This window comes from Manihot esculenta, chromosome 2, assembly GCF_001659605.2.
Source record: "Manihot esculenta cultivar AM560-2 chromosome 2, M.esculenta_v8, whole genome shotgun sequence".
NCBI classification, from domain to species: Eukaryota; Viridiplantae; Streptophyta; class Magnoliopsida; order Malpighiales; family Euphorbiaceae; genus Manihot; species Manihot esculenta.
This window is the reverse complement of record NC_035162.2, coordinates 11,147,452-11,161,229: the sequence shown is the minus strand read 5'-3', so window position 1 is coordinate 11,161,229 and position 13,778 is coordinate 11,147,452. Positions and strand designations below refer to the sequence as shown.

Here is a 13,778-nt window from a genome sequence, read left to right as displayed (position 1 = left end):
ATAGCAGCGTACACATGTTGGAATTTAAATAAACTATATTTTATATGTTACCATTTCATATAAAAATGAAATGAATTAAATGAAATGAAACTCGTATATTGTATTTCGGATCCATAATAACATAAATATAAGCAAATTTTTCGGATCCATAATAACATGAATATAAGCAAAATTTTCTCGATAGAGAAAAAAGTTTTGATTAATATTCAAATTAGAGTAAACAATCCAATATAGATCCCTAAATAGCTAAATAATTAGTGTTTATAAATTATTTTTTATTATTAATGAATTTATTATGGAGATACATTTCTATGAGAGCTCGAATGGATACCTAAAGAACTAATGAATAAGTGTTTGGCTGTCTGGTCATTGTGGTCCTAAAGGAGAATCTCAAGTTCAATATAACATGGGAAGACCAGACAAATACTGAGAAGAGATCATTTGCAACAGTATAATATATGGCGTCAAGAGCATTTTGCATCTTCAGAGTATTTACAGGTAACTCAAGCGCCATACTTAGTTTCTGTTGGTCCATTATGTGAAAAGAAAAATAATGAAATGCTTAAATATGTTTGGTTGGCAATGTCAAAGTTGAGCATAATTCCCTATACTCAATCACATTTAGAGCTATGAATAACAGTTTTGTACAAAATTTATTAGGTCTCACAGTACAATCAAGCACACAATTTTCGAAGTCCTATTTGAAATTTAACTCCTATATACAGATAACGTGAGCTTACTTATATGCAGAGCGTAATTCTAACTGATTAGTATCTTAAAGTTTTCAGATTCTCCTCTCAGAAGAAGAGCCCTTAAACCAGCAAGCACTTAAACCAGCACTTAATATATGATACAATCTTGCAAATAGTTTATAGGTAGATACGTAAAGGCAACAAAAGAGAAAATAAATAAAATAAACTCAATGGACTCGAACTAAGACAATCTCTGGGAAGCCAAGGAATTGGTAATACCAGTAAAGGATAATAAGTCAGGGAAGCCCCATTCGCTGAAACGCATCCAAAATAAGGTATTATCTTGATCCTGTAACGTGAGAGCATTTAACTGGGACTTGAAAAATAAGAATAAGAGAAAAAGAGGGGGAAGCTTTATCCATTTGGATATGCACTATATCATATGCAGCAATATAGTAGTCTTCTTTATTCTCCCTTTTAAAAGGAAGGAGGCATGCGAATATTGGAAAGCGAAGCACGCGATCGGTCCTTCCCTCCTGCCTAAGAAAGCTACAAAAACTGGACCTTTGCAATCTGAGTCAGCCCACATTCGTTGCTTTTGATTCACTTGTATTCAAAATATAAGCATGTTAAGTTCATTTTGAACAGAAGTTTCAAGGATTTTTCTTCTAATTAAAGGTTAACAAAAAAAAGCATTTTAATAGCAATATTAAACGGCAAAAGAGTGTAAAAAGTTTATGATTATATCATTTTTGCAATTTTTGTAATTTCTGTATTTAGTTTAAGCAAACTAAAAGCAATGTCTAGCAAATGAAAAACAATATCATCCCAAAAAAAAAAAAGGAGTACGAGCAATCTAATCGAGTGCGTATTGTAAATTAAAAAACGATTAATTTGCTGTCGTTTTTGTTTAATGGAACAAGTTGCCATGAAATTTTAGTTAGCAACTAAACTAATGCTATCACATCACACAAGGTCGGTAGATAAGCTACGACCATCTCCCAATGATTTACAAATCAATTTATTTATTTTTTAATTCCGTGGACCACCAGGCCCAGCCCAGAACCCGAGACTCGATTCTCCACAACGGCCTTCAGTGCTCTTCTCAGAATTCCCACATCCTCATCTCCACCACCGCCACTAGACCATTGCAGCACCACAACACTCTTCGTCCGTCCTCCAACCGTCATCATCTCAGCACGGACCGCCCTGGCTCGAACCAACCGGATCGCCTGTGATAATTCCCGGTTCAACCCTGGTCTATCCTCACAACAAATGCTCACCCTCATCATCTTCGCTTCCCCATCACAATAACTCAAAGTCGCCTCGTCTGATTCTCCTGGAAATGCACAGTACTTCTCAGGCTCTGATCCTCCTCCTCCGGTGCTGCTGCTGGCGCTACAGAAACCGTCCCTATCCGGACACACCACGCGAGCGGCTTGCTTTCTTAGCTCCCTCACGTGATGCACCACCTCCGCTAGCAACGAGGCCTTGTCCGTCTATAGACCAAAACAAGAGAGATTTAATTACGGCAATGTCCTTCAGGTTTGACAATACTCACGAACCAAGTCTTCCGAAAGAGGAAAAAAGAAACAATAAGAATGCATTACAACCAACCTTGGTGGCGTTGGGAAGGAGAGTACGGAGAGTAGAGAGATGGGCGTTAATACGCTGTCTGCGTCTCCTCTCTGCTTCCTTGTGGCTCTTGCATGCATCCGTTGATTTCTTTTCTGATCTCGACGAGGAGCTGACGATGGATTCTCCGGCGTCCAAGTCCTTGAAGTTGACGACGCTTGGGTCATTATGAACAAACTCATAGCAGCTTTGAAAAGGAAGCATCTGTGGCAGCTAGGTGAAAAGAAAATCAGAGATATTGTGGGATGAAAGCAGAGGACATGCAAGGTGTAAAGTGCAGTGTACAGAAAAGCAGAAAGGGCAGCGGAGGGAGAGTGAGAGAAACTGGAAAAATGGAAGGTAAAAAGTGAGAGTATTTGGTTGGAGACTGAAGTTTCTCCTTTTTTTAATTTTTTTTTTAACGCAAGTGTAGAAAGGTGAATCATTATTTATTAGAGGAGAAGGGGAGGAACTCGGTGCTGGTACGCGGATGCAATATCGCAGCTTCCTTTCCATTTTCAAAAAATAAAACATATGTATATATTCATATGAAAAAATGTTTACTATTCGAGTATCATGCGGTATTTTTAATTAAAAAAATTAAAATACCTATTATTGCTATAGTAAATTTAAACTTGAACTGTCGGTATGAAACTGTTTATGCAAATTCATATTTTTCTAATACTTTTGAGAAGAAAAAAAATCCTAATACTAAATGGTTAAAGAAAACTTGAAAGAAAAATCTTAAAAAAGAATAACACAATTACTAATTAATTGAAGTGCGACGAGATCTGAATTAAGGAAAAAAAAATTTAATAATGTATACTCCCCATTTTCAACAAGCATTTAAAAAAGGAAAACGAAACATCACTAGAGTCAAAAGTCTCAGTCTACGAAGCATCCCCATGGCATTAGGAGTAAATGACAATTTCCATAATTCAGCCCTCAAAACTTTTTTTAATATGATACTGAGCCCCTTTATTATTTCTGTAGTAGAACGTCATTAGCCGATAAATCCCATCATGCACAGAGACTAGAACAACGGTGGATTCTAATTCCATGAAGAAAAACGAAACCTGGTATTTTTTGATGGATTACCAAACAAGCACCCATACGGCGGCGCCGACAGCTTTTCTGCGAGGAATAGTAAGAAAAAGTGGAATCAAAAGGGCAAGAGCGACCATGGCCCGACAGCCTCTTTTTGCATATACTAATACATCATATCGTTGTTTCCCTTTCACACTTGAAACCGAATTAAGAATCACTTCCAAATTACACAGTAGCGATCCATCTGCATACAGAAACCCTAAACCCTCAAGTTCACCCTCCTTTCACTGTTCAAGTGAAATAAGGTGTAAACCCACGCATTCGAATCCTCCATTATCGACTCTGTGATTTTCACCTATGCGACCAGACAAGCATTGCTTTTTCGAGTAGCATATATGTGAAAACTGTAACTACTGTTCATTTGTCAATGTTCGCAATCTAAAACGGAGGAAAAGAAACAGAAGATGGGACAATCTGTAGAATTTGCATGTGAGCTTGTTGGGGATTGGGTGGACCCGTGGAAAGGTGAGATCAGCCTCTGATGGCCGAGCAGACGAGTACAGCAGTGGATAGAAATTCCTATTGCTTTAGGCTTTGAAGGTGACAGTTCCTCCCTGCAATTGGCATGTTTCTACTTTAATTGCTCCCATTTGCTAATATTGTTCTTTTTTTATGTTAATTATTTTTTCCAAGAGCATTGGGTTAGGTTTGGACTTCTATTCTGTTGTATTATTGAAACAGAAACGCAATTCTATATTATTATTAGAGTTAATTACAAAAAAAGAAATTTATATTTTATATTTTATTATAATTACATTTTATATTTTTTATTAATTACAGTATAATATTTTAAAATTGCTCTAATTACATATCTTATTATTTATACAGTTAAAAATTAATAAAATCACAATATCAATAGTCAGCAAGCTATATTGATAAATTTAAGATAAAATTAGTAATAATTTAAAATATAGAAAATTATAATAAAATTAAAAATATATGATTTTTTTATAATTATTTATTTTATTAATATTTTTTTAGAAGACGGAGAAATGAAAATTGAATTTATAATTTTAGATAAATTATATATTTTTTTAATCATTTAACTAAATAAAATTAGATGGTGAAATACTTAATCTATATATTATTAAATTTTTTTAACTCTATTCTAAATATTATTGTAATTTAGAAAAAAAAGTGGTGAATTAGTATTATATTTAAGAATTGAAAAAAAAATTAAAAAAATAATCTGAAAAATTATTTTATTATTTTTAAAATTATATTAAATATTATTTTAAATTATTTTTTAATATTTTATAATTAATATATTTAATAAAATTATTTTTTAATGATATTTTTAAAAATAATGCTAAATAGTAATCATTTTAAATAGATTTAAGAAAAATAGTAAATATATTAAATAGATTTAAGAAAAATTGATTGATAATAATTTTAATTAAAAAAATTTTAAAAAATTATTATTATAAAATTATCGATAAAAATTAAAAAATAATTAAATAATAATATAAATTATAATTTTTAAATATATTTAATAGTAAAAAAGAATAAGTCGATAATATAATAAGTTTTCGATTATACAAATAAGGATATGGTGTATTTAGTCAAATATTAAAGGTACAAAGTTTAATTAATAAAAATTAAAAGTGTAGGAGAATTATAATAAAATTAAAATATATGATATTTTGATAATTAATCTTAAATTTTATTAATATGGTGTGATGTGATATTGCCGTGGTCGTTAAAAAATTAACTGCATAACTAACAATAGAATATAATTAAAATAATTTCTAAAAAAACAAATTTTAATTGATAAAAAAATTACAAAATGTAACTACAATATTAACCCTTATTATTATTATACTAGTATATTTTAAAACTTCAATAAAATTATTTTTTAAGAATGTCGTCTATATTTTCTATAGTTTAATTACTGTGTTAAAAAATATTAATAAAATTTATATGTAAAAAGATTATACTAATTATATTATTAAATTATCAAAATATAAAAATACTTTTTATTTTTTAAATGAGAGTGTCATTTGTTAAAAGTAGTTAATTTTTTACAATATTTTTAAGTATCATGACAAATATAAAAAAAAATTAAAAAGATATAATTTTCTTCAGTGAGCCTAGAAACCATTCAGAAACCTTTAAAAAGAATATTTTTTAATTACTATATTAAAAAATATTTCAATTTCTTTCCTTCGCTGCATAAAACCAAACCCTTTGGCATTTTCGTATTCCAATATCTCTTATCATCTCATTCCAGTGCATGCATAGGTGTGAGACTAACCTCAAGAACTGAACTGCAAATCTCTCTCTCATCTAATTCTCTACAATGTCGGGAAAAATAAAAAGCAGCAAACAAGCAAATAATAGAAGAGATAGAAGGTGAAGATCAAGTGAAAACTTACAGATGGTCTTGCTTCTCCTTCTCCTAAAAGCTGAACCCCTAGTGTCCAAATACACGCAATCTTGAGAATTTAACGCACCACTTTACATTATTTATATTTTCTCATTATGTAGAAAGTAGAAGTAAAAATAAATGTTTTTAAAAAATAAGTAATAATATTTTTGTGAGACAGATGAAGTAAGAAAATTATATGAAATTGTTATTAATTTATATTCGTTAATGGAATATAGAGTAAGTAAATTCATTATTTTTTAAAAAATGCACTTGAAATTAATTAATTATGGGATCTTGATTGAGTGGAGAAAGCTGAAATTTAAAATTTGAACGAATGATCGAAAGCCAAGTATACGACAAATTATTTAATCTTACGAGGTCATTGGACCATATGCCTCTCTTTTATTCAACTCCTCCTGCCTGCTTGCGGCATTAGACAAGCAATAACGATTATATTCATTGTTTTTGATAAAAATTATATACATATTGTGCCAATTTTAGTGACCTATTTATTAAATATAATTTTTGTATTGCGAATGTCAAAAAATACTTAAAAATATTTTCATCAAACAAATGGGTAAACCTTAAAGTTTCAAAGTTCACATTCCTTTATTTGCAAAACATCTTTTACTATAATCCAGGATGAATACCGAGATTTTGCATGACTTTGGTTCTTCGTGCGCTCAGTTCTTGAGATCTTCCAGACGACTCTGCAGTTCTTCGGCTATTTGCTTCATGCTTTTCCTTCCCACCTTTTGCTTATTTTGGTCAAGTCTCCTCTGTATCTTTTCATGCTCTTCACTTTTTCTCACTCTATCTTGCTTACATGATTTTCTTTTTGAGTTCTCTTTGGTGTTTGGGCTGTTTAATTTTAGTTTCCTTTTCACTCCATCACGCCTGTGTGCCGTACTCATTACATCTTCAACACATTTATAAGACAACATGCTGTGTGTCATTTATATCTGGGATGAGCAATGTGTAAATTCCATAAGGAATCTCCAACGTAGCAAATTTAATGAGATAAGAAACAACTTCCATGTCCAAAAACCACATCATCCAGCCCCAGTTGATGAATAAAAATCAACATATCAGAACAACTTCCAAATTAAATAGTCAAACTTTCAATAATGTTTTTGCAAATTAACTGGCTAATATTTCAATACAAAGCAGGACGTAAAGCTTTGTAATAGATTGTCATGTGTTTTGCCTCTATATTATGCATAGTAATAAATGATGGGGCAAGATGAAATAGTATGATGTGAAGATAAGTGTAGACCAAGGATGACGTGGAGATAAGTGGTGAACAAAGACTTGGTTTTGGCCCTTTCTTAAAATGCAGCTTTAAACTGAGTAGAATAATAGGAAAATGATTCATATCGCCAACCCAATAGAACTGGAGCTAAGTTGAGAGAGCAAGTAATTTAAACTATAAACTCTTTCATTTCAAATCTTATAGAAGGCATTCAAATTAACAGGATTCCAACAAATCTATCATCTTGAAATTAACTCAATTCAACTAAGCTTCAGTCCTCAATTCGTTTGGGATAGGCTACTTAAATCTTTCTCACTAAAAATAACCATCAACAATGACAGAGAAAACGTTGTTCTTCAGTAATGCAGACATTATGCATGAAATATAAGACCTTGATCAGGATTCATGCCAAATTTTTTCATGTATGCTATATACAGCAAAATGCAGCAAGGAAAAAACATAAAAGAGACAAGCCCATGTAAGAAGGAAAATTGGATGCAAAATGGCTAACCTTTAGATTTGGCTACTTTCAGCTTTACTCCCCCAGATTTTGACGAAGAAAGATTCTATGGTCATTCCAATTATAGGGCAAACCCAAATTATAATGTATATGTATCCTTATTTGTCCAAGTACAGCTTCAATAAATGTTACCTGCTCCAGAGCTTTCCTAAATATTTCTTGATAACAGCCATTGTTCTGCTCAAGTGTCCAAGGGTTCAAAGATATAGAGGAAATCAAGTTGATAATCAAAATCTGTTGAAACCGTAATATGTTTAATCTAACACATATAACAGGCACAAATAGTTGTAAATCAAACTCAGAATACAGGATCCGCATACATGCTACGCTTGAGTCCAATGAGGGCCCAATACGCAACTCTAAATCCCATACTGATTTAGGGCCTATCTGGATAGATTGGGCTGGGCATGAGCCGGCCGATGGATTCTAGTCCCAAGTACCCATTAACATTTGCAGAAAAGCAGACACTGCGGTACTCGGAATTGCATTCAAGTGGCACCAGATAGAATTAAATGACCGTCTACGAAAAAGAAGTACACCGTACGCCCGTACGTACGGCCAGTGTGAATATGGCAGAAAAATACGAATATAGGATGGCGGTTACCTGTCACAAAAAAAAAAAGAAAAAAAGAAAAAGAAACAAGAGAAGAATGTAAACCAAATTTACCAAAATACACTCTAGGTCTAGACCTATTACTGGATCTCAAACATCAATTGGTACCGTCTGTAGAAATGAAGAAAATCTCATCGTCACCAGAGTTTTCATTTTTATTCACTCACTGAGATCCACATATCAAACTACGACGAAAACTATATAGGAATCACTCTCAATAACTTGAGCTCGACTCAGGAAAGACTGTTCTTCTCAATTTCTAACCCAACAACACTAGTAAACCAACCATCTGCGTTATTAAACTCCTCATCAAGCTCAACCGGAACCATACCCTGAACCTTCCTGATGCAGAATCCAGGATCAACATGTGATCAAAAACCCCGTCACACAATTTGATAAAAAACAAGATAAAGATATCTTCCAGAAGGTTGCTCTACTATACCCCTAACCAACAATGTGATTAGAAATATAGATAATCAAGCGAACGTTGCTCTACCACACCCCTAACCAACCAATGTCATTAGAAACATAGATAATCAAGCGAATGTTGCTCTACTACACCCCTCACCAACCAATATGATTAGAAACATAGATAATCAAGCGATTCCAATTTTGAGAACGCCACAAGAAATTCTTGATAAGTTAACTAAGCATGGAGGAGATCCATATTAGAATGCCACAAGGTTAAACCTTGATAAATTGCCAAATAATAGAGAAGAACTAAATATTGTTCATAAAATCATCTTTATTCATTCGTCCCTTGTGGCTGCTACCTTAAGGGTGTTTTTATAGCCTTCAAACCCTAATTCTATTGTAGGAAGGTTTAATTACAATATAGGATTACATTAAAGATCATTTTCCTAAATTATCTTGGAGAAATCTCCTTCCTAAATGGGCTGCACGAATTTGGCTTCTAATATAGGCCAAATTAATTTTAAAAAAATCCCACAAAATAATAAAATACCAAAATAATAAAATTGGCCTAAATGCAATTTGGCCATACATGCATTATACGATCTGAAATTGTGTTACGCGTTCACATGTATTGAAAAGAGTGGCTTGTTTCCTTATTCTCTCATACTTTCCAAATATAGTTCTCATCTCGTAAGCCTTGAATTGAGCGATAGTAACTTAAATTGTCATGATTTGGAGTTTTCCATTTTAAATTTTTGAAACACCGTATTATTTTCTTGCTCGTATTACTCTTTGTCTGATCAAGAACTTTAAAACATGGCCCTCCAAGCTAAGCCAGATGTTACAACAAAGAGGGCTCAATACTCTATTGATCAGACCACTCACAGCAAAAGAGTTCAACTTCAACGAGCTCTAAGCCACATTGAACTACCAAATCCCCTAACAAAGCAACAGGAGGATAGAAGAAAAAGATGAGAAAACAAGTTGAAGAAACGAACCAGCAGTCTACGTAAGGGACAGAATAGCAAGGGAGCTCATTAAAAATGACGGAGTAGAGAGCTACTCTTTTGAACCCGCAGAGGGATCAGGAAGTGAAGAGCTGGAAAGAAGTTACCGCCGAGAAAAGAAGTCTAGAAAGAAAGATACTGATGTAAATCAGAAACTGGAAAGATTGTAAGAGTAGCCGTTGATGGAACCGGGACCCGAGACAACAGTGTTTCCCTGTCGGGTATGCATCAGAGAAGACATTGAGTTTATGGGTCATCACCTCGGGCTTGATTCACGGTATATCCGAGGGCTTCCGGGTAAAGTTTGAGATATGCCCCCAGATTAAGGCTATTGTAGCTTCTTTTTGTCTTCCTTCTAGGCTCAAGTTTATGCTGAAGACCTTGTCGCTTTCCTCTTCGAACAATGGGAAGGTCTCTAACTTATAAACTGGTATCTGTCCTGGCCTCCTCCTTTTCATTTCTAATCTCCATAACTTCAGGATTTAATTCCTCCAACTGGGCATATTGTTTCTGTACCGTGGCCAAGTACACAACTTTGGCTTCTTCCTACCTTCTCCAAACAATTCAGACCCCTCTATCGATTGAGAATTTCATGGTGGGATACCGAATGCTTATCATGACTTCAAAATCGTACAGTATCGGCCTTTCCAGAATAGCATTGTAGCACGGGGACAGCTTCACCACCGGGAATACAGCATAATAAGTCTACGACAAAGGAAGCTCTCTCAAGGTGAGGGCTACTTTCATCTTGCCTTCCATGGCTATCGAGTTCCCCTTATTCCTTTAACCGAGTCTTAGTCTCTCACTGTTGTCTTGGGCCCCCAGCTCCATCAACAACTACTCTTTCAATCTTTCTAGCTTCTGATCTATGTCAGTGTCTTCCTTTCTAGGCCTCTTTTCCAGGCGATAACTTTTTTCCAGCTCTTCATTTCCTAATCTCTCTGTAGGTTCAGAAGAGTAGCTTTCTGCTCCGTCATTTTCAATGAGCTCCCTTGCTATCCTGCCCCTTACTCGGGCTGCTGGTTCGTTTTTCCGACTTGCTTCCCCATCTCCTTCTTCTATCCTCCTGCTGCTTTGTTAGATGATTTGGTAGTTCAATGTGGGTTGGGGCTCGTTGAGATTGAGCCCTTCTGTTGTGGGTGGTTTGGGTCAATGGAGTACTAAGCCCTCTTTATTGTAACATTTGGCTTAGCCAATGAACAATATTTTGTAACTAGAGGGCCGTATTTTGAAGTTCTTGGTCAGACAGGGAAGTTCGGGGCATGGTTCCAATTGAACTTGGTGAGGGATTTAGTAACACGGATGGCTGGTTTACTGGTGCTGTTGGGCTAGAAAATGAGAACAACGGACTTTTCTGAGTCGAGCTCAGGTCGTTAAGGGTGATTCATGTATAGTTTTCGCCGTAATTTGCCATGTAGATCTCAATGGGTGAATAGGAATGAGAACTCCGGTGATGATAAGGTCTCTTTCGTTTTCACAGACGGCGTCAATCCATGTCTGAGATCCAAGAATGTAGAGGTGAGCATTCAGTCGGTTCAGTTCAAAATCGAACCGAACTGAATTTTGATATTTATAAAAATCGAATCAATTTTTATTAGAAATCAAACCGAATCGAATCGGTCTAATTCAGTTCAATTTGATCGGTTTGAATTTTTAATAATTTTTTTTTTATTTTTTACACCTTATTTTTAGTATTTTAAAATTTAAATGAAATATTTTAATTTTGATTATAATCTAATATCTCTATATTATTAAAAATAATATACTATTATCACTAATCGATTCGGTTCAGTTTTTTTGATTTTTTCTGATAAAAACCGAACCGAATCGAAATAATTGAAATTTTTTAAATTAAAAATCAAACTGAACCGAAATTAATAAAAAACCGAACTAAATTTCTAAATTAATTTGGTTTGATCGGTTTCTTCGATTTAAACCAAATATTGCTCACCCCTACAATAATGAGTTTATATTTAGAGTGTATTTTTGTAAACTTGATTTCCATTCCTTTTTTGATCCCTTTATTCTTTTTATTTTTTGTCTTTTTTGTGACGTGTAACCGCCTGTACCCATACTTTTCTGCCATATTTACGCTGACAATATTTATGGGTGTAAAACATTCTTCTCTCTCGTCAAACGATTATTTAATTCTATTCAGCGTCACTTAAACATAATCTCGAATATCGTGAAATCTACTTTTTCACGAAGGTTAATGGGTACTTGGAACTAGGATCCTTTAGACTCGCTCATGCCTAGCGTGGTTTGTCTGGAGAGGCCCTAAAGTAATATGGGGTTTAGAGCTGCATATTAAGCTCTCATTGGACTCAAGCCTAGCTCTCCTTATTTGAGCTTCTAATACTCGAGCATATAGAGCCCCGTAGTCATCAGCATTTAAGTCGTTTTCCAGGTCTACGAGGTCATGAGCTTGAGTCTCACTCAAAATCATGAAAAAGAAAAGAAAATACTGTGCGGTGACCGCCGGACTTCACATGTCCTAAGAGGAGGCCGGGCCCATGAAGGCAGTCCTAACCCAAAACCCATGAAACTTTCCTGGCAAGATCAGTCCAACGCCTTCAGCCCTTATCCAGATCCAAGGAGCGGACCGGGTCGCTCATGAGTTCAGGTCCATCAGGAAGAAGCTCAGCCCAATGGGGTGTCAGGAGGAAAAACAACGGGTCTAATCACTTTGCAGCTCTGTCCGCACGCATGCCGGAAAGAATTAAATGGCCGTCTGACTTGGAAATGGCGTCTGACGCCTTTGTATGTATGGACCTGCGCAACAGAAACAGGTGGCATTATAGCAGAAAGATCGTTACGCGCCGCTAGCAGACAAAGGAAAAGAAATAAAAAGAGAAGAACATCCTCCTCTCATGATGAGTTTACACAACTATTATAAATCCTATTCGCTGAATATCAGAATATCACTGTGAAATGGGAGAAGGCACCAACTATTCATAGCTTCCATACAGCCGAGCACAAACATCGCCCATTAATCTATTACCAGCTTTCCTGCTTCCACCGACATTGCCCTCAACAACCTGCCAAACCAATAAATAGTAAACATTCCAAAGGTTTTCTTCTATCAAACGGCTACAGATAAAGTTTTTCTTAAACATTTTATGCGGCCGACCACTGCAGCCCACCAGGAGCCATCAGAAAGCTTGACTCAAATTACTTCCCCAAGCTTGAGCATCCCGTTCAATTGCACAGCTGCAACTGTTTCCCCACCATCATAACTATCATGACTTTTGCTACTTGAACAGCTTTCACCATCTCGTTTTGTTTACAACGATCTAGTTTCAAAAGCAAATAAGTCCCTTTATAAGAAAAACAACAATACCAATCTTTTCAGAGATCCTTTCTTTTCTCTTTTTCCCCCTTAAAATCTCCAATTTTATGCTTTCTATGATCCTCCGGACCACGTGAGCTTATCGTTAAGGCTTCCCAAGCACCAACTCCCATCAGAAGAAAAGAAAACGAAAAAAAGACAAAAAAAAAACCCTTCTCTAATGTATAATAAGCAGCAAATAATCTTCCTTGATAAGAACCCACGAACAACATAACTCGTTTTCTGGAGTAAGTGATCCACCAAAACATTGAAAACCCTAAGTACCCAAAAAGTCCAAACCTGCAGTTTGATCAGTTAATACTCCAGATTTTTTTCCCCAAATGGAGCAGAAACCCATTAGTTTCAAAGGTTATTTTTTATTGCATTGTTCTGAATTTCATTTAAAATTCTGCAACGAACTAAAAGTCCCATTTTAATAAACAAAATAACCAAGCCAATGATCGAATCAAAATCACAATAGACAGAAGACCAGCAACTTAGGCACTTACCTTATCGCTGAGAAATGGGAACTTGGGTTCGCAACAGAGTTGGTGGAATGTGACTTGACAGATTAACGAGATGATCTGAAGAAAAAGAATGAAAACAGAGTAGCTTTTATATTTGCAGCAGTCACTGTCAGAGTGATAATATTTTCCCAGAAAGTTAATTAAGCTAGATTAGATTTAAACTTGTGTTTTCTTACGTTAACAATCCAATTCTTCAGTTTCTCGTTTTGGCAATGCCATGTTATTATTCGTCGTCTGATACTGACGCGAAAATATCTTAAAGCTATCTAAAAATACACCATATAAATGCAATATTAAGTATAAATGTTGTGCTTAAATAAAATATTATAATAATTA

At 34.7% G+C, this 13,778-nt stretch overlaps 1 protein-coding gene and 1 long non-coding RNA gene across 3 annotated transcripts; both read right to left on the bottom strand.

The window, feature by feature from the left end:
* Positions 1-1,540: 1,540 nt before the first annotated feature.
* LOC110609881 (transcription factor bHLH30) lies at positions 1,541-3,849 on the bottom strand. The gene is made up of 2 exons (XM_021749714.2): positions 2,310-3,849; positions 1,541-2,191 (listed from the first exon to the last, which is right to left on the bottom strand). The coding sequence occupies exons 1-2, from the start codon at positions 2,529-2,531 to the stop codon at positions 1,718-1,720; spliced, it is 696 nt and encodes a 231-aa protein (XP_021605406.1). The 5' UTR covers positions 2,532-3,849; the 3' UTR covers positions 1,541-1,717.
* A 2,444-nt stretch (positions 3,850-6,293) lies between these two features.
* LOC110608718 lies at positions 6,294-13,637 on the bottom strand. 2 transcript variants are annotated; one of them, XR_002486930.2, is made up of 3 exons: positions 13,425-13,637; positions 7,545-7,730; positions 6,294-6,743 (listed from the first exon to the last, which is right to left on the bottom strand). It is a non-coding gene; the product is annotated as an uncharacterized LOC110608718 (long non-coding RNA). The 2 variants fall into 2 exon arrangements; XR_002486929.2 differs by lacking the exon at positions 13,425-13,637 and having other exon boundaries at positions 7,545-8,698.
* Between the last annotated feature and the right edge of the window lie 141 nt (positions 13,638-13,778).

Coding starts and splice junctions, on each gene's coding strand:
- LOC110609881 (XM_021749714.2), bottom strand. CDS start 2,531: ATGCTTCCTTTTCAAAGCTGCTATGAGTTTGTTCATAATGACCCAAGC. Junction 2,192..2,309: donor TCCTTCCCAACGCCACCAAG/GTTGGTTGTAAT, acceptor TTTGGTCTATAG/ACGGACAAGGCCTCGTTGCT.